The 26,315-nt window shown below is 40.3% G+C and overlaps 1 protein-coding gene across 4 annotated transcripts in view; it reads left to right on the top strand.

Moving 5' to 3' along the window:
- Positions 1 to 26,315, top strand: part of SLC8A1 (solute carrier family 8 member A1) — a 321,729-nt gene that overhangs the window by 282,416 nt on the left and 12,998 nt on the right. For all 4 annotated transcript variants that reach the window (XM_058551366.1, XM_058551369.1, XM_058551368.1 and 1 more), the window contains one exon: positions 9,745 to 10,020. In XM_058551366.1, coding sequence (XP_058407349.1) covers positions 9,745 to 10,020 — 276 coding nt within the window. The remainder of the gene's footprint in view (positions 1 to 9,744; positions 10,021 to 26,315) is intronic.

Here is a 26,315-nt window from a genome sequence, read left to right on the forward strand (position 1 = left end):
AGCACCTCAGCCCTTATTGCCTGCCTGTCCCCTGACATTACCTAAGGACCTCCAGGCTTCTTGATGACGTGATGCTTTAGGATTAAGTGAAGCAAAGACCGAAACTTTCCGGGGCCAACAATTTAGCGGCATTGAAATGAGTGAATGGCCTCACCGTTGGCGAATAGTTTTGTGTTCAGACAAGCCTCGCAGCAGCCCTGTGCAGCAGGTCCTCATGAACCCGTTTACGAGAGGGGGAGACAGAAGTTGGGATTCACACCCTAACCCATGGGGTCTGATTCTGAGGTCAGTCCTCTTTCCATCTTGTCATACTTGTGTCTCCCAGGTTAATGCCTGTCGGCCCTGTTGTTTGCACTTTGCTCTTGACTCAGGGCCTGTGCACAAGCTGTCTCCCCTGCATGGAAGGCTTTCTCTCCACATCTGGGTGTTCTCATCATCAAGGTCTCAGCTCACAGGTCACCTCCTCAGTGTGATTTCTCAACCACTCACTGTTTATCATATTACCTGACTTCATTGTCTTCATAGCCCATGTCAATATCTGAAATTATCGTCTTTGGTTGTTTTGTTTGATTACTATCTCCCCTCAAAAGTACAATGGGGTCTTATTTGTCTACATTTCCAATGCCTAAAACTGTGCCTGACGCAGAAACTATTAATAAATATTCACTGAAGAAATGAATGGTACAAATAAAGTCATTCTTTCAACCACTCCATTCCCTTTGAAGGTTTACTACAGATATTGGTCCAGGTTAAGGGTTCAGCCTAGGCTTATGGTACCAAACTGTGACCTGAAATATTTTTAGAGTTCAGACCTATACACTTAATAGCATTTGCTCCATGCCCTAACCAAATGAGGAAAATAAGCCACAGACTTATTGAAAATGAGAGAGAGAGAGAGATTTTTAAGATCATTTATATTGAAGAAAAGCATCACAACAGCTCCATGCAGGGTTATTATTTATGAGAGGTTAAAAAGCCACTGGCAGACAGACAAACTTGATTGTCAACACCCACCTTAGCCAGCCTCCCCTCTAAAAAGTGTTCATGAGCAGTGAGGGAATAGAGATGTTCCATCTGAATTCCACTAATGAGCTAATCTTCCTGTCCAAAACTGATTTTACTACATATAAGATTATAGCTTCTCTTAAAAATGTCCTTTATTTATTTATTTATTTATTTTGATGAGGAAGATTCGCCCCGAGCTAACGTCCGTGCCAATCTTCCTCCATTTTGTATGCGGAATGCCTCCACAGCATGGCTGATGAGTGGAGTAGGTCTGCGCCCAGGATCCGAACCCATGAACCCAGGCCGCCAAAGCAGAGCGCAGGGAACTTGAACCACTCCGCCATGGGGCCAGCCACAAAAATCTCCTTTATCTTTTCATAGCAGCAAAGAGAAAGTTATGGCTATCCTCAATTTTCAGGAGACGAAACTGTAGCCCATGGAGAATCTGTGAGGTGCCCAAGAACATGTAAATCATTGAAGCCTCTGTGTTGTCAGTGGAGGGCCCTTTTTACTGGGATCTCATTGAAAATCACAACAGAGAGAAGGAAACGGACGAGAAGATGAGGGGTGCCCTGAGTAATTGCAATCACTTTGTATTGTGCAAACCGAGGCTGTGATTAGAATCTGAGATACTCAATTTATATCACCACTTTGCCAGCAAATCAACTCATAAACCCCATGATCAGAACAAAGCCCCTTCAACTGATCCTGAGACCACGAAAGCAGTCACAGAGAGGGAGGCGGTGGGGAAATGTCATTGCTGAAGAGCTAGCTAGAGTCCTTCCTATTTGCTACACGGAGAGAGAGATGTTTGCCACCAAAACGAAGAGAATCCCATGTCCCAACAATGAGATAAAATCCACTAATAGAGGATTTCCCCAAAGATGAAAGGAAAACAAGACTCTTTAGGAAGAAGAAAGGAAGGCGTGCCATCCATTCATTCCCCAAAAGAGCATTCATTATTTTATATACGGTACCGTATGCAGAGGGTTGTTTTAAGGAGGATGGTTATAGCCCAATTACACTTTTCGTAAAACAATGCCATATGAGCTTAGATTTTATCAGAATGGATTTTTGCTGGACAAACCACAGAGAGTTTTCTCTCTGGAAACAGTGGGTCAAGTATTTGCAGTGAAGTGGTGGAAAGTTTTAGATCTCATAAGCAAGTTACTTAAACTTTCTGAGCCTCGGTTTCTTCATCTTTAAAATGGAGAAAATAACACCTACTTTACCAGGTTGCTGAGAGGATGAAGATGAAGTGAGATCTAAGTATTTAGCCATATGCATGAAGGTAGGCACTCAGCAAGTGAACCTGAATTCATGCTTAATCACAGCAGCATCTTAAGAGAATCCAGACAGTCTTTATACCCCTCTGTGTGTGGGGCAGCCTTTGATACACATCTATCCTTTATATAAATTTCAACATTTTCCTAGGACATAATACTGATTTTTTTGTTGAAAATTGCAGGATTATTGCTGCCCAAACAGTTCCTCCCGGGCTCAGCTTCCCACACTGTGGGAGGCTAATTCAGACACAGCTGCTGATGTTTACAAAGTGTTATCAGAGCCCTCAGGCCAGTCTTAGAATCTGGTGTGCCCACATACTACCCGCTGTAACTAAACCATCTAAACTAGCAGGAGGCATCTCCACTTGCTGAGTATCAGTTCTACTTGTTGATGGCTTATTTCTTAGGTGTTCAAGTCTGCAGGCAATGTGCTTCTCTATTGCAGGAGCCTGGAATTCTGTTAATCCTACCATCAATAAAGATTAAGAGGACACTCTGAATTTCAAGATTCTTAGCCTGACTCAGAGTTATTTTGCAAAAACAAAGCTTGGGGCAAAAACACATCCGCCTAATTACGTCAATATCCAATCATTCAAGAACACTCAATTCACATAGAGGAATTCTTAAAAGAAGGAGAGAGGCTAAACCATCGATTTTCAGCTCTAAACTGATTCATTTTGCTGATAATCAAACTTGCATGGAGGTAGAAATCCTTAGTGGATCCGTTTTTCATTTTGACAGTGGCTACATTTGCTGAGAAATATTTCTGTCACATTAGATATCTCTTGTGCTGTGTTAAGCATCCTAGCAAGGTCCACAATGGCCTAAGCTGGTAAGCATACTGTTTTTGTGGAAAATATCACCCAAAGGTTCATTTGTTCCAGACAGGGTTGAAAGTTATTCGCAGAGTGTGAGTTGTCTCCTAGCATCCCTTCAGTACTGTCACAGATACCTATCCTTAACTCCCAAGATGAGTTGAAACTAGCACTGGTCCTGTGGGGCAGAATGACCCATAGCTGCCTCTGGTTTGTAAGTAGTTTGGAGGGAGCAAGTAAAAGCCACTGAGTTTAACTCAAGCCCTTATGTGTCAAACGCACACACATATACATGCGGATATAAGTGAGCAAGAGAACAAAAATACATCAATTGAATCGCAGTTCTCAGTTTCTTCTCTTAAAATGAGAAGGGGTAAATTAGCTTATTGCTAAGGTCTTTCATCTTAAACATTTTATGATGCTGTCAGAACCTTTGAAAATGAAGAGAAATGGAAATGTGCAACAGAAGAGTAGAACTTGCTCTGTAATTACCATATATCAGATTGCAAAGAAAAGTGACAGCTATGGAGGAGAAAGACCATTCAATCAAATTACCTTGCTAATTTGTTTGAAGGCAACAAATCTTTGTGCTCAGAAACTAAAGAGACACAAAATCAAATCAACTTCACTTGGAAAAAAAGGAATAAAATTCCAGAACAAAATTATGCCAAAAACAGTGTATGTAGAATGTAGAAAACCACTATAGTGATGTAGCTTACACTTATTGATTGTGTATTACACAGGGCTGCTGAGTAACACTTGTTGCGCTCAGAAGATCAGACAGATGGCAGTGTGGTTGGCCACAGAGGTCATCCGAGAGCCATCTTGTCATACTCCTGGAAAGCGTTCTGATCATGCTCATTGTTCCCATAGTTGGAGGATACTCTTGCAAAATAAAAATGGACTAATATAGATAAATGAATACCTAGAAGGAATAAAAAATCAGACGCTTCCTCAAATTAACAGCAGCATGCATTCCCTAACCTGCTTTCCATTACAGACTTGTGATGATATAGGCCAGTTTCCCAAATTCTAGAGTGAAGAGCTAGAAGTAAACCAGGATGTTTGATCTTGAACTAGATGATTGACCTTGGATAACCAGAAATGGAAATAAGAACTTGCCACATTCTACAGATTCCCAAGTGGTCACAACCATGATGCCCTCCCTTTATTTGTTGTCTTGTTTCCTGCGTTTAGTTGGTCCCCAAGGGCTTGAGAAAGAGCATCTGGCAGACTCTGCCAAGAATATATCAAGAAAATAAATCATATCTAGGAAATAAATTAGAATAAAACATTGCTGATGGTGCATTGGTGTTTTCACATTCCTACAAAAAGGCAACATTGTATATAGCACTAGGCATCATATTTATATAGCACTGCTCCTAAACCTGCTTCAAGAAGACATCATGTGTAGTCAAATGTTCTCTGGGCTGTGAGATGAAATCCTGACTCAGCCACTTACCAACTGTGATTATTTTAGAAAGTCACTTAAATTCTCTGAACTTCAAGTTCTTCATATGTACAATGGGATTAATAATGCCTACCTCACAGCATCATTGTAAGGATTAAATAAGATCAAGTATGTGAAAAAATTTAGCTCAGTGCCTGTCACTTAGTAAACACCCCATCGTGTTCTCTCCCTCTGTTCCTTTCTTCCTTTCTTTTTTTAAAATCAAGCAGCTCAGGGAAGCTGTAGTGATAATGGCTCATTCAAACAGAATATAGATTCTGTGAAATCAGGATACTAGGATCGTATTGATTTACTGCTTTCCTTCTGACAAGTAATGGTGATGGAATATGGGACATTTGTCTGTAAAGGGGTTTACAGTTTTGCAGAGGACTGGGACATTTCTTCTGCTGGTCCTCACCACTGAGATGAGGGAGTTAGGAAACTCATTTGACAGATGAGGAACTGAGGCTCAGGAAGGCCAAGTGTCTTGCTCCAAAACAAGCTAGAACCAAAAACTGACTTAAGTTTTCTGACCCAAGTGTCCACTATACCCTAGCAGCCTCTTTTTCTGGTTCTCAAAGCTCTCCCCAGGGCCAAACCCTGAGCACCTCTAGAGGGATATAAACTAACAATTGGTGTATTTTAGATGCTGTGTTGTCTGCAGGTGCCAAGCCTAGGGGTTCCCTCTCATGATCAGTTGATGCCCTTGTTCTCATGCTCCAGAGCAGGGTCACTGTGAGTACTGTTGTATCAATAGTTGAAGTGATGCTCTCTCCACTCCCTGTGGTTTTAATGATTTGGCTGTTTTTGCAGTTATATTTAAGAAGTCTAACATGTATCAAGGAAACCATTTAAAAGGCCATGGGAACGATTAATCGAATACAGCTTGTTTGTTATCTTTCCATTAGTGGAATCCATAAAGCTGAAAAGAAGGATTCTGAGATAAGAAGATCCTTTGCTTGGGATCCTATAAAAGGAAGTGCACCAAACTGCCTGTTTCTTCACTAATGCAGATGACGGATGCAAAAGAATTATGTAGCCTCCAGTAACCCTGAGCTGGCAAACGTACAGCAGCAGATTACTGTCATGTTAGCCGTCACGTAAAAGATGCTCCCAGGTGTTTTTTTAAATGCTCCACTACTCTTTGCAAGGAACAGACTTTAAGTATAGTCCAGATGGTGATGGATGGATATAATATTTCTTTGTCCTTCTCCAATACCGGGTAATTGTGTATCATGCATGGCAGTCAGTGGTCATTTTTAATATTTAAATGACATCTGAGTTGGAGATTAAAATTTATAAAGAGCAGTGAGATCCCAGGAAAAAGGATGGGAAGCCACTTCTACTTTCAAATGCAATAAAACAGATGGGCCTCCCATTCCAGACTTAAGCATTAAAATATTTAAGATTTCTTGTAATGCTGGAAGCCTACAGAAGGAAATGTCTCTCTGTCTGCCTGTCTGTCTTCCTCTCTCACACACACACACATTTTGCACTGCACACTTATAGATCATGAAGTTAATTCCAGAGAGCAACGTTAAGCTTTGTGTCTAAAAGCCTAGAATGTAACCTTAGGACCCAGCATGTTGACTAAGCAATTAAATAATGATGGGGAAACACAGTAACAATCCTAAATGGAGGAAAATAATGATACCTACCATGATAATCATTCTCTTGAAATATCCTCAAACACTTTGCAGAGATGATCTAATTATTCCCCTGCACATCTCTCATGGGAAAGCTGTTATTATTTCCATCTTGAAGACAAATATAATATCTACTCTCAATTTATGTGTCATTTTTTCTGAGAAGCTTCATTATTTGTTTTCTTGTTCATCTTCACAAATATGAGACTTAGACACCCCAAATTAAGTAATTTTGTAGAGTTAGAGGCAAAATAATCTGTGTTTTTATGAATGATTGGTTAAAATTCAGTGTTTTCGAAACTGTTTTAATCATATACCCTAGGAAATTATAAAATGTCCACAAATAATAAAAATTTAAAAGGATCAGATAGAAAATAAATATAACTAGAAGGTCTAGTGCTTTTTCTGAGCCTTCCTGGGGTATGTACAAACCGCCCTGCCCTTTGGAATGGGGAGTGGGGGAGGAGAGGAGGCAGAGAAAGAATTAAGATGGTTCTCTTCTCCCTTCCTCCCTCACGTCAGCCCTGACAATTGCAGCTGACACAGTGAGTTCTACCTGGAGCTAAAGAGTAGGGTCAAAGGGAAATGGAAAGAAAAGTGAAAGAAGGAAAAAAAAAAAGAGAAATGGATAAGGAAACAAGAAAGGAGTGGGTAACAGAAACAGAGTGGCCGTTCCCATGTGTCAGTGTTATGACAAAGGAGGCTTCAGTAGGGGTGCTGTGTTAGTTTCCTAGGGCTGCAATAACAAAATACCACAGACTGGGTAACTTAAGCAATAGAAATTAATTTTCTCACAGTTCTGGGGGATAGAAGACCAAGATCAAGTTCTTGGCAGGTCTGGTTTCTCCTAAGGCCTCTCTCCTTGACTTGGGAGAAGAAAGGGCTGCCTTTTCACTGTGTCCTCACATGGTCTTTCCTCTATGTGTGCGCATCCCTGCTGTCTCTCTGTGTGTCCCAATTTCCTCTTCTTATAAGGACACCAGTCAGATTCAATTAGGGCCCACCCTAACAGCCTCATTTTAAATTAAGCATCCCTTCAAAGGCCCTATTTCCAAGTACAGTCACCTTCCGATGTACTGGGTCTTAGGGCTTCGACATATGAATTTGGGAGAGACACAGTTCAGCCCATAACGTGTGCTTTTATTTAAAAGCATCTTCTGCTTTCAGGCAAGGATGATATTAGAAGTCTGTAGTAACCATACAACATGAGCACTGTAGGAAACAATTGTTAAAAGGTAATGAGGCATATTAAAATTTTCAAGAGTTTACTTGAGCAAACAGATTCAAATCGGGCAGAGCCAAACCAAAAGTGGTTTAGGAGCACTCTACCAACAGGAGCTCGGGGAGGGCTTTTATAGAGCAGAGGTGGAAGCAAAGCAAAGCAATTATTTGATTGGCTGTAGCTTAAGTGGTTTCCTTATATGGGAAAGCCTAGGTGGCTGTTTGTGATTGGTTGTTCTCAAATTTTGTTTTCTTAGACCCAAGGGTATTTACAAGACTTGACTCTGGATTAGGTTTTGATTTGCTTACGCAGCTACCAAGGCATTAGAGCCACCCAGTCTAATGGCCTCTTTGTTTAATAACCGTAACCAGGTCAACAATGCTTTTTCACCCTAGTGAGTCACACTCTTTTCAGTCAGCTCCCCTGACTCAAGTTCCCTACCTACTTAGTCTCTGTAGGTCATTCCATTCACCTGTGGGGGGGCTTCCTCCCAACAGTTCATTGGAGACCTTCCAAAGCCTCAAAGATGAGGCTGATTTCTCCATAGATCCCCAAAGATGGTTTGCATAATAAGTCTGATCATGCACTCGTGAAGAATGGGCCGTTGCCTCTTCTCTCCTACTGTAAGATGACAGGTGACAAATCCTGACTTTCCTCTTTTCATATTTTGTGAGAGGCACTTTTACCCCAAAGCTCCTCTGCTTTGAGAGGGTTTCCCAGTTGTGATCTGCACCAGATGGCCTCACCACAGAGTATCTCACAAAGAGCACCCGCATTTGCTCCATGCTGGCAGTGTCAGGTCACGCAGTCAGCTGGAAAGTTTGACAGCCTCACCTGCTGCCAGCTGCATTAGCTGGATGAAGGAAAGTAGATCTCTGGTGACAAGGTTGGGGGGCTGGGGGTGGTGAACAAAGTCCTCAAGGAGAAATTCTTCTTTGCAAAATGGCCACAAAACACGTGAATATATATTTGCCACCTCTTCAAGAAGAGTTGACATTCAATATCCCAATTTTAAAATATGTAAATGGGGATTGTATCACATTATAAATGAAATCTCTGTGTTAGAATACTGTTATTGATATCCTGGTTCCTTTAAGTAGTAAGCTTTGTGCATTTCTTTGTGCATTGATAGTAGGATGTAATGGGCAAAATTGTGATCTGTGTATATATTATCTAATTAAATAGTTTTGTAAAGTCAGTGGAAATTCATGCTTGCATGCATTCATTTAACAAACACTTAGCCAGCTTATTCCACATGCTGGAGATGGTACCAAACACTAGCAACACAAAAATGAATAAATTTCTGCTCTTGAAGGGCTCATAGTCACCTGGAGAAGAGGAAAGCGAACAGGCACAATCCAATTGAGCATGCATGAGAATCACTCAGAGGGCTTGTTCAAACACAGATTTCTCTGCCCCCCACTCCCCACCCCATGCCCACTCCCCTAGTTTCTGATTCATTGGGGCCAGGAATTTGCATTTCTAACAAGTTCCCTGGTGATGCTGATGCTGCTGGTTCAAGGATCACACTTTGAGAACCACTGATCTAGTGTTACAAGTGTTGGGGGCTACGGAAGCTTTGAGAAGGGGTTCCTAGCACTGCTGGAGGGCGAGGGGGTCAGAGAAGGTTTCACACAGGAAGTGAGTTTTAAAGGATGAGTGGAGGAAGATAAGGAGGGAGGGATCAGGACATGCCAAGCACATTTAGTTCTAAAGGACAGATGTAGGAGAAAGTACATTTGGTTTGAAAAAATGCAAATAATTCCATTTAGCTGGGATCAAGTTTGAGTTTGAAGAAGCTTCAGGAGTTGAAGCTGGAGAAATATGCAGGCCCCAGAGCTGTGATTGAGGCTCTTGTTTGAACATTGTCCTGTAGGTGATTATATGATCATGAATCCCCAGAGCTCGACTCCCAACTGGAAGAAAAGAACCCAGGCAGAAGAACTCTGTCATAGTTATCTTTCATTAAAAGAGGCTTCAGCCTTTTCAGCCTTTTGGAAGAAATCCTTTTCATTTATCTGAAATGACAAATCTCACTGGAGGTGATAAGAGAGTAGAAAGGGTGTGTTGATTGCATATAACTAGAACTTGGTGAGGGCTTAAGTTTTTACCATTGACCCATGAGCCACAGCCAGGGGGCATGTCAGTATCTTAATAATTAATTGGGTAATTATGATTGACTCTTGGAAAACCTCAAGCTTTGCCCACCTCTAATGGCCTCCTGGTCACTCAGAGGGGAGGGATGACAGGCCTAGGAAGGAAGGAGTGGGAGATAGGAAGTACGGGTTGTGATGAAATGTGTTCATTCCTTTCTCTCTAGGGGAAGATGATGACGACGACGAATGTGGGGAGGAGAAGCTGCCCTCCTGTTTCGATTATGTGATGCACTTTCTGACTGTGTTCTGGAAGGTTCTCTTCGCCTTCGTTCCCCCTACAGAATACTGGAATGGCTGGGCGTGTTTCATTGTCTCCATCCTCATGATTGGCGTACTGACAGCTTTCATTGGAGACCTGGCTTCCCACTTCGGCTGCACCATTGGCCTGAAAGATTCCGTGACTGCAGTAGTGTTCGTCGCACTTGGAACTTCAGTACCAGGTAGAGAATACAGTCATATATGATTTCCCCGGAAGCAGAAGCCCATTTGCCTTCTTGGCTTTTTCTTTCCCACACTTTCAAGGAATGTGATAACAAACCAGGCCTATGAAAGAGGAGAGCCTAGAAATATAAATAATATCACTGCCAGAACATTGTCTTGGCATTTTTCAAGTTAGAAAGCTGGTCAGTATCAACATGATGACAGGAGAGTATTCCCAGGGGGACTGCATGGCCTGCATGGAGAGAGCAGATTGGTTTGATGGATAGATTGGCAGATCAGCTTCCCATTACAATTAGCATTTTCAAAAACACAAAACAAAATTACAGAATCGTCTTTAAGACCAAAATTTCTGTCTTTTATATATTTAGTAAAGTTTGGATGATTTCCATGAAACTCTGTATTCGTTGGGTAACTAAGATAAATACTTACTGAAGACCTGATACAATATTCTCTTGACCCAAGTATTAATGGGGATAAATAAGAAGTAGACATTGAACAGGACAGGGAAAAAGTAATCCTGACCAAAGTGAGCAGGCCAAGTGCACATTTCGTGGACATCCCTGCATGCATTCCTTATAAGCTGATTTTTCTTCCAATTTACAACTGTAGCTCATTATGTTTGCTCAGACTTCTGAGTAAGACGTTATCCTCCCAAACATGACATTGACAGCAGTAATTTTCAAACTTTGATGGGCATCAAAATTACCTGGGAGCTTGCAAAAAAAATGCAAATACCTGCAACCCACCACTAACCTTTTCCTCTAGATCTTCTTCTGATCTAGAAGAAGATCTAGAGGAAGGCACAGCAATGTGTGTTTTAAGCTCACAGGTGATTCTGGTGCACATCTGAGCTAAATGTAACTAAAGTTCTGGACCTACTCCCTAGCACTAGTTGACACTTTGACAGATGTACAGCCTTTAACTGAGCAACAAGACTCACATTCTCTACCAAGTAGCAGGTCAATGACAAGCGTTACAGTGGGCTTGGGGAAAGGCAGGACTTGAGAGGAAATACAGTCCTGCTGATGGTGCCATTCACTTTCCACTTTCCACATCTGCCACAGCCTTGAGATAAACGCTGTGAGTTTTACTTATACTTGCCAGAGTTGGCACCCCTGGCTTTTGGTTTTGAGTCTGAAAACAAGGACAGTTTAAATCATGTATATCTCTTCACTGGAATTCACTAGCTGTTCTTCACTCAGACATTTATCATCTCAGTGGCTGGGTAAGTGACTTAACCTCTCCGAGCATTGGTTTCTTTATTCATAAAACAGGCATAACCATACTTAACTTGAAGAATTATAGAAAGAACTGGAGAAAGCTCCTATAAATTATGCATCTAGTGAAGCAACTGGGATATAGAAGGAATTCAATAAAATAGCAGCTTTTGTGATTATTATTTGTATTGAATAGCTGAGGATGATCTGACCAGTATAAATCTGTACACTTCATCCTTAAGTAACTGGGGATGAATTGTCCAGATTTATACTGCTCAGCCATAGCACATGGTGTTTTCCAGCTGTTCGACCATTTGGGAGTCCTTATCAAGGGGCCCAGCATGGTTTTGGTGTCCCATTGAGTTAATGGCGGAGCCAGGGATTTAGGGAGATCTCTTACTCCTGCCTTAGTGAGCAAGGCTATGCAAAGTCTTCCAGTTAACTGCTGATCCTCAGAGGAGAGCAGACTCCCTCTCAACACCAGCTGTGTCCCAGCAGTTCCACATTTATTTTGAATTTGTTCCAAAAATGACCAGAAATTTATCAAGCAGGAGGAAAAACTTAACATATTCATATTTTAGGTTGCTTTGTTTAGAGAACATATGTACAACCAAAGGGACTAAACATCATGGTTATCCATTGCTCTATCTGAGGCTATTATAGGGAAACATGTTTTAGGGTCTACTTTCCCTAAGGCTTGAATCACTGTATCAAGAAGTGCCCAAGTTGGCACACACTCTTGGCCACAGTTTAACACTTGAGGAGAATATGAGCAAATTATGATAATGCAGGCAAAATTAGGTCTCTCATGATAGTTACTGAAAATCAGCCGGCCTTTCTGGAATGTCGGCAATTGGTCCTACCAAATGCATCTCTTGCTTTCAAAAGGATGAAAAAATGATTTTCCTACATCAAACCTTTGTTCCTAAAAGTGTGATTTTTAAATTTCCCAACTCCTCATCTCGATACCTGGCTTCTTTTTCTACATACTGATCTTTCAAAATGGCTCTGTGCCTCTCTTGTATTAAAAAACTCTTTTGAGGGGCCGGCCCGGTGGCGCAAGCGGTTAAGTGCACGCGCTCTGCTGCGGTGGCCCAGGGTTTGGCGGTGTGGATCCCGGGCATGCACCAACACACCGCTTGGCAAGCCATGCTGTGGCGGCGTCCCATATAAAGTGGAGGAAGATGGGCATGGATGTTAGCCCAGGGCCAGTCTTCCTCAGCAAAAAGAGGAGGATTGGCAGATGTTAGCTCAGGGCCGATCTTCCTCACAAAAAAACAAAACAAAACAAAGCAAAAAACTCTTTTGGAAAGTATGGTAGTCATATGATTAAAAAAAAAATTTTTTTTCTGTAACATGAAATGTGGATTAAACCTTAGTGTTTGGAGAAGATGTTTGTTCCGCCACTTAAAACCAGTTCAGAACCCAGGGGAGTCAAGAGGTAAGAGAGCCTGTTGCAGAGAACACAGCAGAATCATTAGTTATCAAAATGGTTTCCCTGCACTGCTATAAATTCTTCCCATCGGGAAATAGCATTCTTTGCTCTGTTTTTGGGAGATTTCTTATAATTTGCTGCAATAGTAACTGTGCAGCATGCTCCCCAAACAATATATTCACAGGTAATCTCAGATAATCATATCTATATAAACAGACATTTTGCCCCCCCCAAAAAAGCTGTGCAAATTGAACAAGATGCTGAACGAACATAATATTTGACTTGATTCTTCAACCCTGATGATTCAGAGAAGCACTTTATTATATCTCCTGACTCCTCAAAAAAAATAAATAAATGATGTTATTGTTCCCAGATGATGAAGCTCAGTTGCTACAGGCAGAAGAAAAATAAAGAAAACGAATTCTCTTCACCTGTAGCCTACCGTCAGCATTGCCCTGGGGGCCAGCTTTTCCTCTGGGCTGATGCCTTGAGACTTTGGCTAAAGTAGAAAGGCTCCTGGCTAGTGTCAGAGGTACCGGTGCTTCCTTCTATGGGAGACTCTTAGATTGTGATGGCCTGACGGGCATTGAAAACTTACCCTACTAGTCCTCTAAATATCTATCTATCTCATTAAAAGTATTTTTTACCATATTGTTCAAAATTTATGGGAAAAAGAGCTTATGACTTTTCAGGAGAGACAGAGCTTCTTCCTCATACCAACTGGTAGCAAATGATCATTGTAATCTACTGGCAGAGAAGGACTCATGAGAGTCTTCACTGGCCCTCAACTTTAGGTATACCTACAAGAGCTTAAAGACCCATACCTGTTAGTAGACGAAGGGCTTTCTTTTCCAGGGATCATCTTTCTTCCTGTCTGGAGAAGAGGGGACTTCCTGAACAGTCTCTTCCCACCTCTGAATGTTGAGTGAGCCAGAGCCTAGTCTCCAGCCCTCTTCTCTTCTCTGTCCATGCTCACTCCTTGGACCATCACATCAGTTTCCATGGCTTAAAGTTGTGTGCCAACGATTACCAAATGTATATATCTAGCCTCAACTTTCCCCTGAGCTCTAGATTCACATACCAACTACCTTCCCTGTATCCATGCTGGATGTGCAGTTTGCAGCTCAGAATTACCATGCCCAAAATAGAACTGTGGATGTCCACTGACTAACCACCTTAGCCTTCAGCCAAACCTATTCTTTCCAGATGTTGGCTTTCTCAGGACAACAATATCATCATGCACCTATGTGTCCTTGATTCCTTTCTCCTCATCCCCACAGTCAATCCGTTTATAATTCCTGCAGATCTTTCCTCTAGAGTATATCTTGATCAGACCCACTTTGCTCTCTGTCTACCACCACCATCCTAGTCTAGGCAGCCGTTCTCTCTCACTGAGACCTCTGTAGTAGGCTCCTATCTGTCTCCATGCTTCTGTCAGGGATTGTTTTAAGATGTAAATCAGACCACATTACTGCTTGCACTCTTCCAGTGGCTTCCTCTTTCACTTAGGATAAACTTCAAAAGCATCACTCTGGCTTACAAAGACCTACCTGATTAGGCCCCTGCCTGTCTTTCCATTCTGGATTCCTCCTTGCCCATTGGTCTTCAGCCCCACTGGGCTTTTTACTCTCTTCCATGCACCAAGTTCCTTTCTTTCTCAGGGTTGCACTGGCTGTCTAAAATGCTCCTCCTCTTCCCTCACACAAGACTGGCTCTTTGTCTTCAATTGTATCTCATCTTAAATGTCACTTCAAAGAGTCCTTTCCTAACCATGCAAGATGAAGTGGTCAGCCAGTTCTGCCGTATTACAGCACCCTATTTTCTGTAAAGTATTTATCACTTGGATTTTTTAGTTTATTTTAGAATGTTATTATTGTCTAGTTCTCCCCACTGATATGTAAGCTTCATGGGAACAGAAACCTTGCCCTTTTCTCTCTCTCTCTGTTATATCCCTAGCTCCTAGAATGATGCTTAGCTAACACATAAGTAAAGCAATTGTATGTGTGCATGTGTTTGTGTGTGTATGTATGTGTTGTATATATAAATGAATGTACAAATCAGTCATTTACACATTAATACGAGTTGGTTCAGTCAGATTGCTTTCTTCCTAACACCTTCTAAAGCTAAGAGTTAAAGTTATGACTGAAGGAGATGAACAGTAGTTACTTGTATAGTGTGGCCTGTGTTTGAGGAAATGAATATATCTGAGTAGTATATTGTGGTAATAAGGAGCAAAAGTAAATTTAAGAGGCCTAAGGGTCTGAGAACAGAAACTTTTCCTCTTTCATAATTTTGGCTATGGTGGGAACTGGGATGAGGAGCAAGATCTTATTTTTGTGTCTCTTCATCCTTTTCTCTGCTGTGTTCCCTGCTTCCAAGACCCAGAATTCAGGCCAGTGCTTTTAAAACTTTAGGTATACTCTGTGGAGTGCTAAATAGGCATTTTGCAGTAAGTAGCCTGACATGGGTCCATAACCGTGTTGTATCACATTGTTTCTATGGAAAAACAGGGAATTCAAGAGAAAATTGAAGAGAAAAAAATGTAAAACGGAACATTTGGAACCCAGCCTTTTTTGTACTAGGAACCACCTGTAATTGCACATTCTTTTAGCTTACAATTATTAAAACTTGGGTATATTGAGACAAGACATTCCAGCCTATATACCAACTATGGATTTTGCTGTCATCTCTCACTCCTATTGGAATCAAATAGAAGTGAACATTCTTTAATTACAGAGAAGACTCTTAGATGTTGATGAGTTAGGAATATTTTTACCTCACTAAATCCTACCTAGGTCTTTCTCCATCCATTGATTGGGCTGTGGCTGAAGCTTGCCTACTGTCCCCTTTATCTTCCCTTTACCAGCTATTTACTCCTGAGGCCAGAACAGTTTAAAAATCAGGTATTCTAGGCTGTTCCTTAGCCTCTGGCATTGTCAGATTTCCTGTTGGCTTCCAATGTCCTGAATATCCTTTGAATTCTGTCAAGTAGGAATTATTTCACTCAGGAGATTTTAAGGTATGAAGAGAAAGGAAACATGATTTTAGGTCCCCCCCCCCATTTTGTATATAGAACCTATTTAAAAAATAAAACCTTATTTTAGAGAAAATGTATGTCATTTTTAAGTTAATATCACTTCCAGACTTCTAAATACCATAGGAACAATTCAATATAAAACTACTTATACTAGCTGTTCACTTTCATCTTTTAGTGCAGTGATAAAGAATATGTACCAAGGAGGTGTAGTGACAAGAACTTTAGAACTGAATTTAGGAAACCAGACTTCTAACCATTACTCACTGTGTGGCTGGAGTCAATTTCTTGACTCAGCCTCAGTTTTCTTGCCTGTAAAATAGGCTTAATAATACATGGCAGTTTAAAGTGAGTTGATGAAAGGATTAAGTAATATGGATCTCAGAGCACTTTGTCAACTGAAAATTGGTATAAAATGCAGGAAATAATTATGAATATTTACACTGAGATCAACTCCCAAAATGTCAAAAGGAATAGAAACCATCAGAAAATGACAATGAATGGGAAAAGTTTTATGAACAAAGAAGGAAATTTTTAAAATTTACCACATAGCTCCACTGTGTGCTAGGCATAAGCACTGTGTATATACATTATCTTTTTACTTATTTAGGTTATATCATGAAATGTGAAGTGATTTTTGCCTCTTCCCAATGTTTATGTTCTTGTCCCTTAGACTCTTCTCTTGAAAATGAGACTTTTTTATCTGTTTGGCACTGTGCTATAAAACATTATATTATTTGCTTTTGCAACAAAAAATATTAGCTATTGATAATTTACATTTTTCAGTTTTTAATTTCCTGACATAATTATTCTGAAAACTAATATATTCGCTAGTATAATTAAGTAACAAGTACGTTACAATTTATTATATCCTGCTGCCTTATTTCTCAGTGGATCCTAAAGTAACTTGAATCATTGTGCAGGTTGTATACTGCAATCTCAAGGGGTCACCATAATCTAAATGACATCCTCGGAGACATACAGGGTATGTATATCCATGGATATATATAATGGTGGCCCTGTCTAAAGGCCACTTTATAGCATATAGGAGAGTGAGCACCAGTAACCTCAGCTGTATGAGGAAATTAAGGCTCATAGAGAATAAATGATTTGCCCGAGTTTACATTGATGGTAAATTGTGGAATCCATATTATCTCTCTTTTTTATAATCTGGTACTTAATCACTCTATCATTCCACCTTGGATTCATTTCTAAAGTAAGCATTGCACACACTCTTTCCTTTATACCTTACAATTTTTTGGAAACTATTCATTTCTCTCTTTGCCTCAATTTTACTATTTTCTACACTTAAAGCAACAGTGGGAAGAGAGATCTGGGCTCGTGATATAAATTGGAGAGTCATCAGAATATGGATGATACATATGTTGGATCAGATTAATACAAGAATGCTCGGACTTAAGAAGTAGAGACTTTGTAGTTAAGACTGAATTAAGAAGAAAAATTTTTCAGTTCATATCCATATCATTGGTCCTCAATTTGAAAATACACAGACTCAATTTTGCCAATTCATGGCAGGATGAATGGTTCTGGGGACTGATTTGTAGTAATCAAACCTATAGGTGACACTGATAAAAAGAGAGGGCTTATTTGTTAATGTAAGTGGATCATTGAAAATGCAAAATTCACTGTAATAATAGTATAATATAACTAGAATAATCGAATCCATAGGTCAGCTCATACCCTTAGTAGTAGGAAAGTCTACTTGGGAAACCAAATCAACATCAATAGGGTGTTTGTTGACTATAAAGTTTTAAAAAAAGAAAATGTATGACTCTAAGGGCTCTGGCAATTTGATATATCCCCAAAGTTCTACTTGTACAGGATTCTATCCTCCAAGCAGCCAAAAAAAACTTGGCTGAGCAGAACATCCTCTTTCCTCCCAACTCTAGACTTATACATCAAAGAATAGCATCTCAAATGGCGGTTCCCCAAAAAATTAAAAATAGGATTACCACATGATCCAGCAATCCCACTTTGGAGTATATATCCAACAGAATTGAAAGCAGATATTTGTACATTCAGGTTCATAGCAGCATTATTCGCAATAGTCAAAATGTGGAAGCAACTCAAATGCCCATCAATGGATGAATGGGTAAAGAAAATGTGACATATACATACTATGGAATATTATTTGGCCTTAAAAAGGAAGGAAATTCTGACACATGCTACACCATGGATGAACCTAGAAGACACTATGCTAAGTGAAATATGCCAGTCACAAAAGACAAATACCATCTGATTTCACTTATATGAGATATGAGTATGAGTATGAGGTATGAGTAGTCAAACCCAAAGAAACAGAAAGTAGAATGGTGGTTGCCTGGGGCTGGCGGGGAGGGGAGAATGGGGAGTTTTTTGCTTAATAGGTATAGAGTTTTTGTTTTCCAAGATGAAAATTTCTAGAGATTGGTTGCACACAATGTGAATATACTTAACACTATGGAACTGTATACTTAGAAATGATTACGATGCTAAATTTTTTGTGATTTTACCACAATTAAAATTTTTTTTTTAAAGAAAAAGTAAATTAAATAAAATAAAACGAGCAACAGTGGGATTATATTCAAGCTCCTTGAGGTCAGACATTGTCATTATTCCCTTTGGCATGGAAAATACCTAGTAGAGTCCATGCTTCAAAAAATTTCAGAAATGAATAAAGACCTATTTCTGTACCCATAAACTCTTGGCATTTCATACATGTAAAAATTTAAACACTGAGACAACTAGAAACCATTTTAAACACGTTCAGCTCTGACCTAGCTGGCAAAAGCCAGAATTCCAGGGTAATCCCCATCACCACAGCTGTGTGCTGCTAATGGTAGTGACCACAAAAGGAGGTTTGTTCATTCTGGGCCTACAGCAAAGCTGCCTGTGATACATGGCTACCCAGGTATGGAGTCAGTGGGGCCCAGGTAGGGCATATTGGGGACACTCTCCCAGCAGTCATGTTCTGCAAAGATTTACTAGCAATTTTGGAAATCAAGTTCCAGTCTTCTAGGTCTCTGAGCAGAAGAAGTAGGAGACTGGGAGCAGAATCACTAGAGGTTACTGGCCAATGCATCTATCAGTGCACACACTCAGTCTACCCCTTACTTAGCCACAGAGATGGGGTCAGAAGGGAACACAGTGGCACCCCACCCAAAACAAACACTCTTCTCAGGGGACATTGTACCCGGTCATTATGAATCTACCTTGGAGAACAGCAGGGAATCAGATTGACTCAATCTGATTTCCCTCAATCTGGTTTCCTCTCCTCCCATCCTACTTCAGATAGATTTGACATTCTCATTGCTGGGCTCACAGATAGATTAACTGGTTAACAGCCTCAATCTCAGAAAAATTACACAAAATCATCTCTTAGTGCAGTGTTAATGAATAGGCACCAGGGAGTATAAAAGAACATGAGCTGTAGAGTCGGGTAGATCTGAGTTCAAACCCACCCGCCCCCACTTACTAGATGTATGACACTCCCAGAGGCAAATTGCTTAACTCCTCTCAGCCTTCGTTCCTTCATATGAATAATGAGGACGTGAAAATCTATCTCACAGATTGTAGTGAGGATTACATAAGAGTGTCTATCGGGTACTCAACGCAGGGCCTAGAATATAGTTGACACTTGAAAAAATGTTGAGTCTGTTCTTTCCCTTCTACTTCAATGTATTAATAAATGGGTTTAGGCTTCCTGGGGTATTTGGCTCAGCTATAGCACAGCAATTGAAAAATAAAAAATCAAACTTCTTAGCCTATCTTCATTATTATCCCGTGTAAAGAATTCTGGTGAGTGGACATCCCCAAATGTGTTCCTGTTTCCTGTAATTTCACTGACTCTCCACGAGCTCTATCCTCTGAACATTGGCATTTCCACTCACACAGCCTCAGGTTAAAGAGGAAGTGCCACAGCTACGCTGTGTATAAGTATTTAATTGGATGATTGACATTTCACATCAGCTTAAATGGAAATGAAAACAGAATTACTTTACTCTGAGCCAAGATTTCCCAGTGGCTATGATGTCAAGTCCCCCAACAGGATCCTAAAGGGCAGCTATATTTTGTTTTGTTTTGTTTTTTTATTGAGGTCACATTGGTTTTAACATTATATAAATTTCATATGTACATCATTATATTTTGACTTCTGTATAGACTACATTGTGTTCACTTCCAAGGGTCTAGTTTCCATTTGTTGCCTTGCAGATGTCCCCTTTTACCCCTTTTGCCCATCCACTCTCCCCCCTTGCCCTCTGGTAACCACCAATTTGTTGTCTGTATCTATGTGTTTGCTTGTTATTTCTTTTTTTATCTTCCACTTATGAGTGAAATCATATAGTATTTGTCTTTCTCCATCTGATTTATTTTGCTTAGCAAGTACCCTCAAGGTCCATCCACGTTGTTGCAAATGGCAAGATTTCATCTTTTTTATGGCTGAGTAGTATTCCACTCTGTGTGTGTGTGTGTGTGTGTGTGTGTGTGTGTGTGTGTGTGTGTGTGTACACCATATCTTATTTATCTATTCATCTGTCAATGCAAATACTCCAATAAGCAGTCAGTTTCTTTGCCACTAAGCAAGGTCAGCACTGCAGAAAATAGGCCCTGTGATCTGTAGTCAGGCCAAGAGGCACAGCCACCCAGGGATATGGCCAGAGGAACAGCACTGGGCAGCCATAATCTCTCAAGTGGCTTTCCACAGGACCTTATCTTAACCTCATGCCAGTGAGGAGCTGTCTGGAGGTAAAACGCTCTGTACTTTCCAGCATACTTTCCCATGAACAGGTGATGTCCTTAGGGTTGAAGGAAGCCTACAAAAGCAAAAATTTACAGGGACAGAGCAAAACAAAGGAAGGCCAGACACCAGAGTTCCCACAAGATTTGCTCCGTAAATGGCACAAGAATTGCCTGTTGTCCTAAACTAAAAAACACTGGGGAGTAGACTGTATGCAACAGGCCCAAAAGCATTTGGTAAAAACCTGGGAAAGATGCATTTCAAAACTATTTGCATCCTTCTGCTCAAAAGAAGAGTTTATCTTGAATACTTTTAAGGTTTTTTGTTGGCAGTTACCATCCTTAATTTATTTTTTTCAAAGGGCAGCACTGTGTGGGCACCTGGCATTGAGCACAGGCTAGAGGGGGACCAGGATGAAAACAGTGATGTCATCTACCAGGAGGTGGTCAAGGAGCAGGATCCTTAGCATGTGTCATGCCTAATCTGAAGCTCTGCAGATTTTAGGATTGGGTGCCCCGATTCCACACCAGCCACGTTCACTCAGTCCCACAAAATTCACAGTGTAAGGGAAGAGAGCTAAAAATATTTCGTCCTAGTCTTATCTGAGCCTTCTTATAAACTCTAGGTCAGCCAAAGCAAGGACACTTGGCAGAAACATCATGCTGTACAAGTCCAAGTGTGTGCATATGTGTTCGTATGTGTGTTTTGTGTTTGGAGAGTTGGTGTTATGAATGTGTGATGTGAATGAATATCAATTTCCTCTTCTTTTCCGTCTCAAGGTGTATTCCACAGGGAGTGAGCATCAAGTGTAGCGAAAGCATAAGGCCTTTTTGCTCCAGGGGGATTAACGAGAGTGTGGGTCTCTAAGGAGTGACTTGTAAATAATGTTGAGGTGATGACTTTCATTTCTCCGTTTGCGCATTTGAAAATAAGGTAATGAAAATGAAAAATTTCAAGAACCACTGTTTTGTTTTTTTCTTTCAAATTCAAGCCTCAGCCTGCATTTTTAAGCAACTTTATTGAGGCATAATTTATGTACCACAAAATTCACCCACTTGAAGTATACAATTTAGTGATTTTTTTAGGTTGACTGTGTCATGCAACCATTACCCTAGAACATTTCATCACCCCAATAAGATGCCTCGTGGCCACTTACAGGTGATCCCCATTTCCACCTCCAGCCTCAGGCAACCACTAATGTACTTTCTGACTCTACCGATTTGTCTTCTCAATATTTCACAAGGACTAATTTTAATATAAAGATGTCATGGATTCTCTACATGATAGTAATTGTACTATAGTAATACATAATGTAGGGATTTACTATGGATTCTATAAGACTTAAAAATAATTTTTATGTAATTCATCACAAAATCTCTATAGACATTTGCAAACTACAAGTGTGAGATATTTTGGGTTTTCATTGTTTTGTGCATTTATGGATTTGTGCACCTTTTAAAACAATCCCACCACCCTCCCCTAAGCAGTAACTTTGGCTTAAATATTAGGAAGTGTGGGAGAAAACATTATACAATGGTACTTAGAATTAGCACTATGAATCTTGGGGTAACAGCGCGTGTTATAATATAAGCAAATGCTAAATGTCCTTGGCCAATTCAGTCAGTTGACAGTGCTAAGAAGGCAACTCTCATAAGTTCGGCTTCTTACTCTCATCCACAGCCCCAGTGTGCCACCCTGTAGATGCTGGTTGTTGGCCCCTGGATCAATACAAATCCATGGAAACCATTAGGAAGAAAGTAGAGACCAAGACCTATTGAACAGAGGCATGTGCATGATCTCCCTGCTCAAAGAATGACACATTGTTACTAAATTCAAAAGAAAAAAATGTGGCTATAAAAAAGCATAACTTAATTGCCGTTTTATGGGCACCGCATGAGCAACAAAATGAATTTAAGGCCCATTGGTATTTTTAGAAGAGAAGGCAAATAAAATGCTAACTCAATTTAAAAGGAAAATCTTACATGGACTATAAAAGAATTTTAATATCTGTTGGGGATAGTGCATATTATAGATATGACATCATGGTGCTTGGCATTTATGCACGATGCTGGCTAGAATGCCATCATTGCTCCTCAGCACACAGACCTCACATCCTGCCTTTTCCCAGGAATGAAACATAAGCTATATATTACTTGTTTATATTCTGCTTTATTCCAGAAAAGGATTTAAATCCATTAAATGCCTTATATTGTTCAGCCACCTTTTCTGGCACTTGATTCAGAAATGCCAAATCTTTTCGTGACCGTATTTGATAACTTTTGTTTAGCACAGCACATATAAATCTTGTATTTTGTGCACAAGGAGAAAGTAGCTTATTTTGGTTTTATTATTTACAGTCAGGAAATTATGCGTCGTGCTTGTTTTCTCCCCTCTCCCCTCCGCCCTCTGGAGCCCGGGAGACTTTTTGGTATGGTCCTCCATAAATTGCAAGCTATTATTAGGTTATCACTGTAAAAAATCATGGGTTGAGACAACAAGCAGGACTTGCTATAGCTCCAAACTAAAATGATCCCCATGGGGTCCACACACAGGCCCAGCAGAGGACCAATTGTACCTTTTCATTCCTGAGTTACAATCGGAAAACAACAAATAACCACAAATGTGCAAAAGGATCGTGAAAACGTCCTTCTGAAGGATTCTATGTATGGTGATGCTTCACATGGCTGTAGTATGGCAAACCAAAACTCCCAAACTCACTCGTCAAACTAGAGGACACTGCTCAGGCTGCTCAGATGGGGTTGGCACTCAGCATGAGGCTGCATTAGAACTAGTTCCAGGTCCTGCCAGACCCTTCCTCTGTGCTTCTGGAGCGCCACATTTAGAGAGAAAAGGGACAAACCATGCAGAAGAACCTGACATCCATAAGTTCTGCTGGATCAAGTATTCTTGTCCTGAGAGTCAGAATTAAGCCTTATCTTCTACGACTTCTACCCCTGAGCTGAGTCTACAGTAGAATATTAGTGACAAGTAATGTTCAGAATAAAAAAATATGGGGGCCGGCCTGGGGCTGTAGTGGTTAAGTGCGTGCACTCCACTTCAGCGGCCTGGGGTTTGCGGGTTTGCATCCTGAGTGCAGACCTACACGCTGCTCATCAAGCCGTTCTGTGGTGGCCTCCCACATACAAAATAGAGGAAGATTGGCAACAGATGTTAGCTGAGGGCCAGTCTTCCTCACCAAAAAAAATTTTCAAAAATTAAAAAATATCTTCTGAGAGATGATGCCAACAGCAAACTAGGAAGCCCAGACTGAGTCCCTGAGGCAGCACAGCATTCTTGATCATCAAATATTCAAGTAGTCTTCCCTCTACACTAGTTACCAGGCATTAAAAAGGAGATTAATACCATTTTGTAAAAATTAAACCAAAAGAAGCAGTAAGGTACAGTGGCAAGACACAGGCTTTAGAGCCATCCTGCATTCCTTTTCATTTATTCTATAAATGTTAGGTGAGCACCCACTAAGTACCAGGCCCTGTTCTACCTGGTGGAGTTAGAGAGATCAACCAGACAGATATTATGTTTAATCCCATGAAGTTCACACTCCAGTGGGAGGAGATAGATAACAAAAATATGGTAAAATTCAGATAGCAGTGAGGATGAACATTGTTAAGAAAATAAAACAGGATCATGGAATCATGAAATCAAGAGTGTGTACCTGTGTGGAGAGGGAATTTAATAGGGTGGCATGACTCTTTGCAGCACCAATCGTTGGCAAATTACCTAATTACTCAAACCTCTGGTTCTCCCCTGTAGACTTATGCAGCCAGTTCTAGTCTTGGAAACTATGAAAAAGCATTACTTTTCTTGGACTCCCACTTTGCATAATGCCTTTGAGTTATCTGGTGTTTTCTTTCTCTCTCCGGCAGCTAGTGCTCCCCACATCTGTTCTTACCAGATAGCACCTCAGTGCCCTGAGTTTTTCTCCCCAATACCCTTTCTCTTCCCAATCTAACTGGGTTAGTTCTGATTTTGGAATATCCAACAAATGATCCACACTAAGGCTTGAGCGATTAATGATGATTTCATGAGGGCAGAGCATTTATTTGCATTTAACACAAAACGCGTTTCAACAGTAACCACATTTGTGTAGCTTCACTGTTTAAAAAACACATTTGTATAATTTATCTCTTTGATATCACAGCAGCCCTGGGAGTTAGGCAATCTAGATGTGTTACCAGTTTCAGAGCATGGGGGACTATGTGGCAAGAACAGGATTTGATGAAAGATCCTGGAAATGAGATTGCAGCATGAGGACTTGGGCACCAGGAGTCACAGAATGTGAATTCTAATCCCATCTCCTGCATTCACATTCCATCTGACCCCTAGGGAGCTTCACTTTCTTGCCCTGAAAAAATGATGCTGATGGTAGCTGTTCTTCCCCACCCCACCTCAGAATTGTCAGGAAGAGCAAATAGTATAACATCCATGGAAGTGCTCTGAAAATTATAAGATGTTGTAAAAATAAGAGATATTTGTCCAAAGACATTTATTAAGTATCTACTAAGAGTTGTGCTAGGTACCTGAGAGAGAGACAAGGACAAAACGTTAGAGTTCAACCTCATCAAATATTTAGTAGCTTGGATAGAGCTCTACACCTTATCTTCTGGTCTTTGCAATACAAGTTACATCTCTAGTAAGAGCCCAAGTATGAAATGATGAAAGACTTGGGTATTACATACCTCCCCAGACATCTCAAGGACACAAATCTCTTAACAAGCTTGCGGAAAGTATTTGTCAGGTCAAGTGAATATGCAAAGCAATTTTATGGGTTGAAGTCAATAAAATATACTGTTAGTAAATAAAACATAATGTTGCTGTAACACAAAATACAAAATTAAGAGAGAGGATTTTGGCCTTGCTCTATAGTCCATCATTGCTTAACAGGAATGTTTGGAAGAAAACTAAGACACACACTTCTCTTCCCTTTACAGCGGTCCTAGGAAAGCTTTTATAGTGGGTGAAGTTTGTTTTTTAGGATTCTTGTTCCACTTTATGGCCTGTCCTGGGCACCTTCCTGACTCAGGACTCCAGGCCAGCCCCCCAATAGCCAGGAAGTGTCCTCTTCATCTCTTCTACTGGCCCCTCGTCACCTCCACATCCTTTGAAATGTACCTGCTCTGTATGTAGTATTATGACATCTTCCATCAAAGTATCCGACTACAATAGCCATGAATACTAAACGGATCAGAAAACGCAGAAAATCAACCCTCCATCCGTTCCTAGACACACCCTATCATTTAGATGAGACTATTTTCTAATATATATTTATTAGACTTTTAATAACACACATAATAATAATAGATTTTCTTTGTAAATAAAATAGGAAATATTAATAAGCAAGGAGTAAAAAAGAAATCATGCAATCCCGCCATCCATTTGTATTCTTATATCTGTCTTTCAGATTTTAAAATCCTGGCATATTTAAATAAATTGCACAAAAATGTCTATACGAAGACATATCAAATATTTATCCACACTTTTTAATGGACTCATAGGAGGCATAGTTACATAACCTGGTTTTTTGCTTCACAGTGCGTCATGAACGTTTTTCTTTGTTAGTGTCCCCCTTTACGTGATTTTAACAGATGCATAGTATTATATTATATGAAGTTGCAATTTATTTTACCAAAAATGATTGACAATTCAATTGTGTCTAATTTTTCTCTAACATAAAAACTGTGCCCTGACTATCTCCATACATAAACTTTCACACTTAGAAAATTACTTCTAAATCCCCAAAAGTAGAATTTCTGGACCAAAGATTTTGTGGATTTTTAAGACTTTTGTTAGACGCATAGGCTTTTTGCACCATATGATTAATCCGTAGGAATGAGCTAATGGGGAAATTTTAC

This window comes from Diceros bicornis, chromosome 12 (genome assembly GCF_020826845.1).
Source record: "Diceros bicornis minor isolate mBicDic1 chromosome 12, mDicBic1.mat.cur, whole genome shotgun sequence".
Taxonomy (NCBI): Eukaryota; Metazoa; Chordata; class Mammalia; order Perissodactyla; family Rhinocerotidae; genus Diceros; species Diceros bicornis.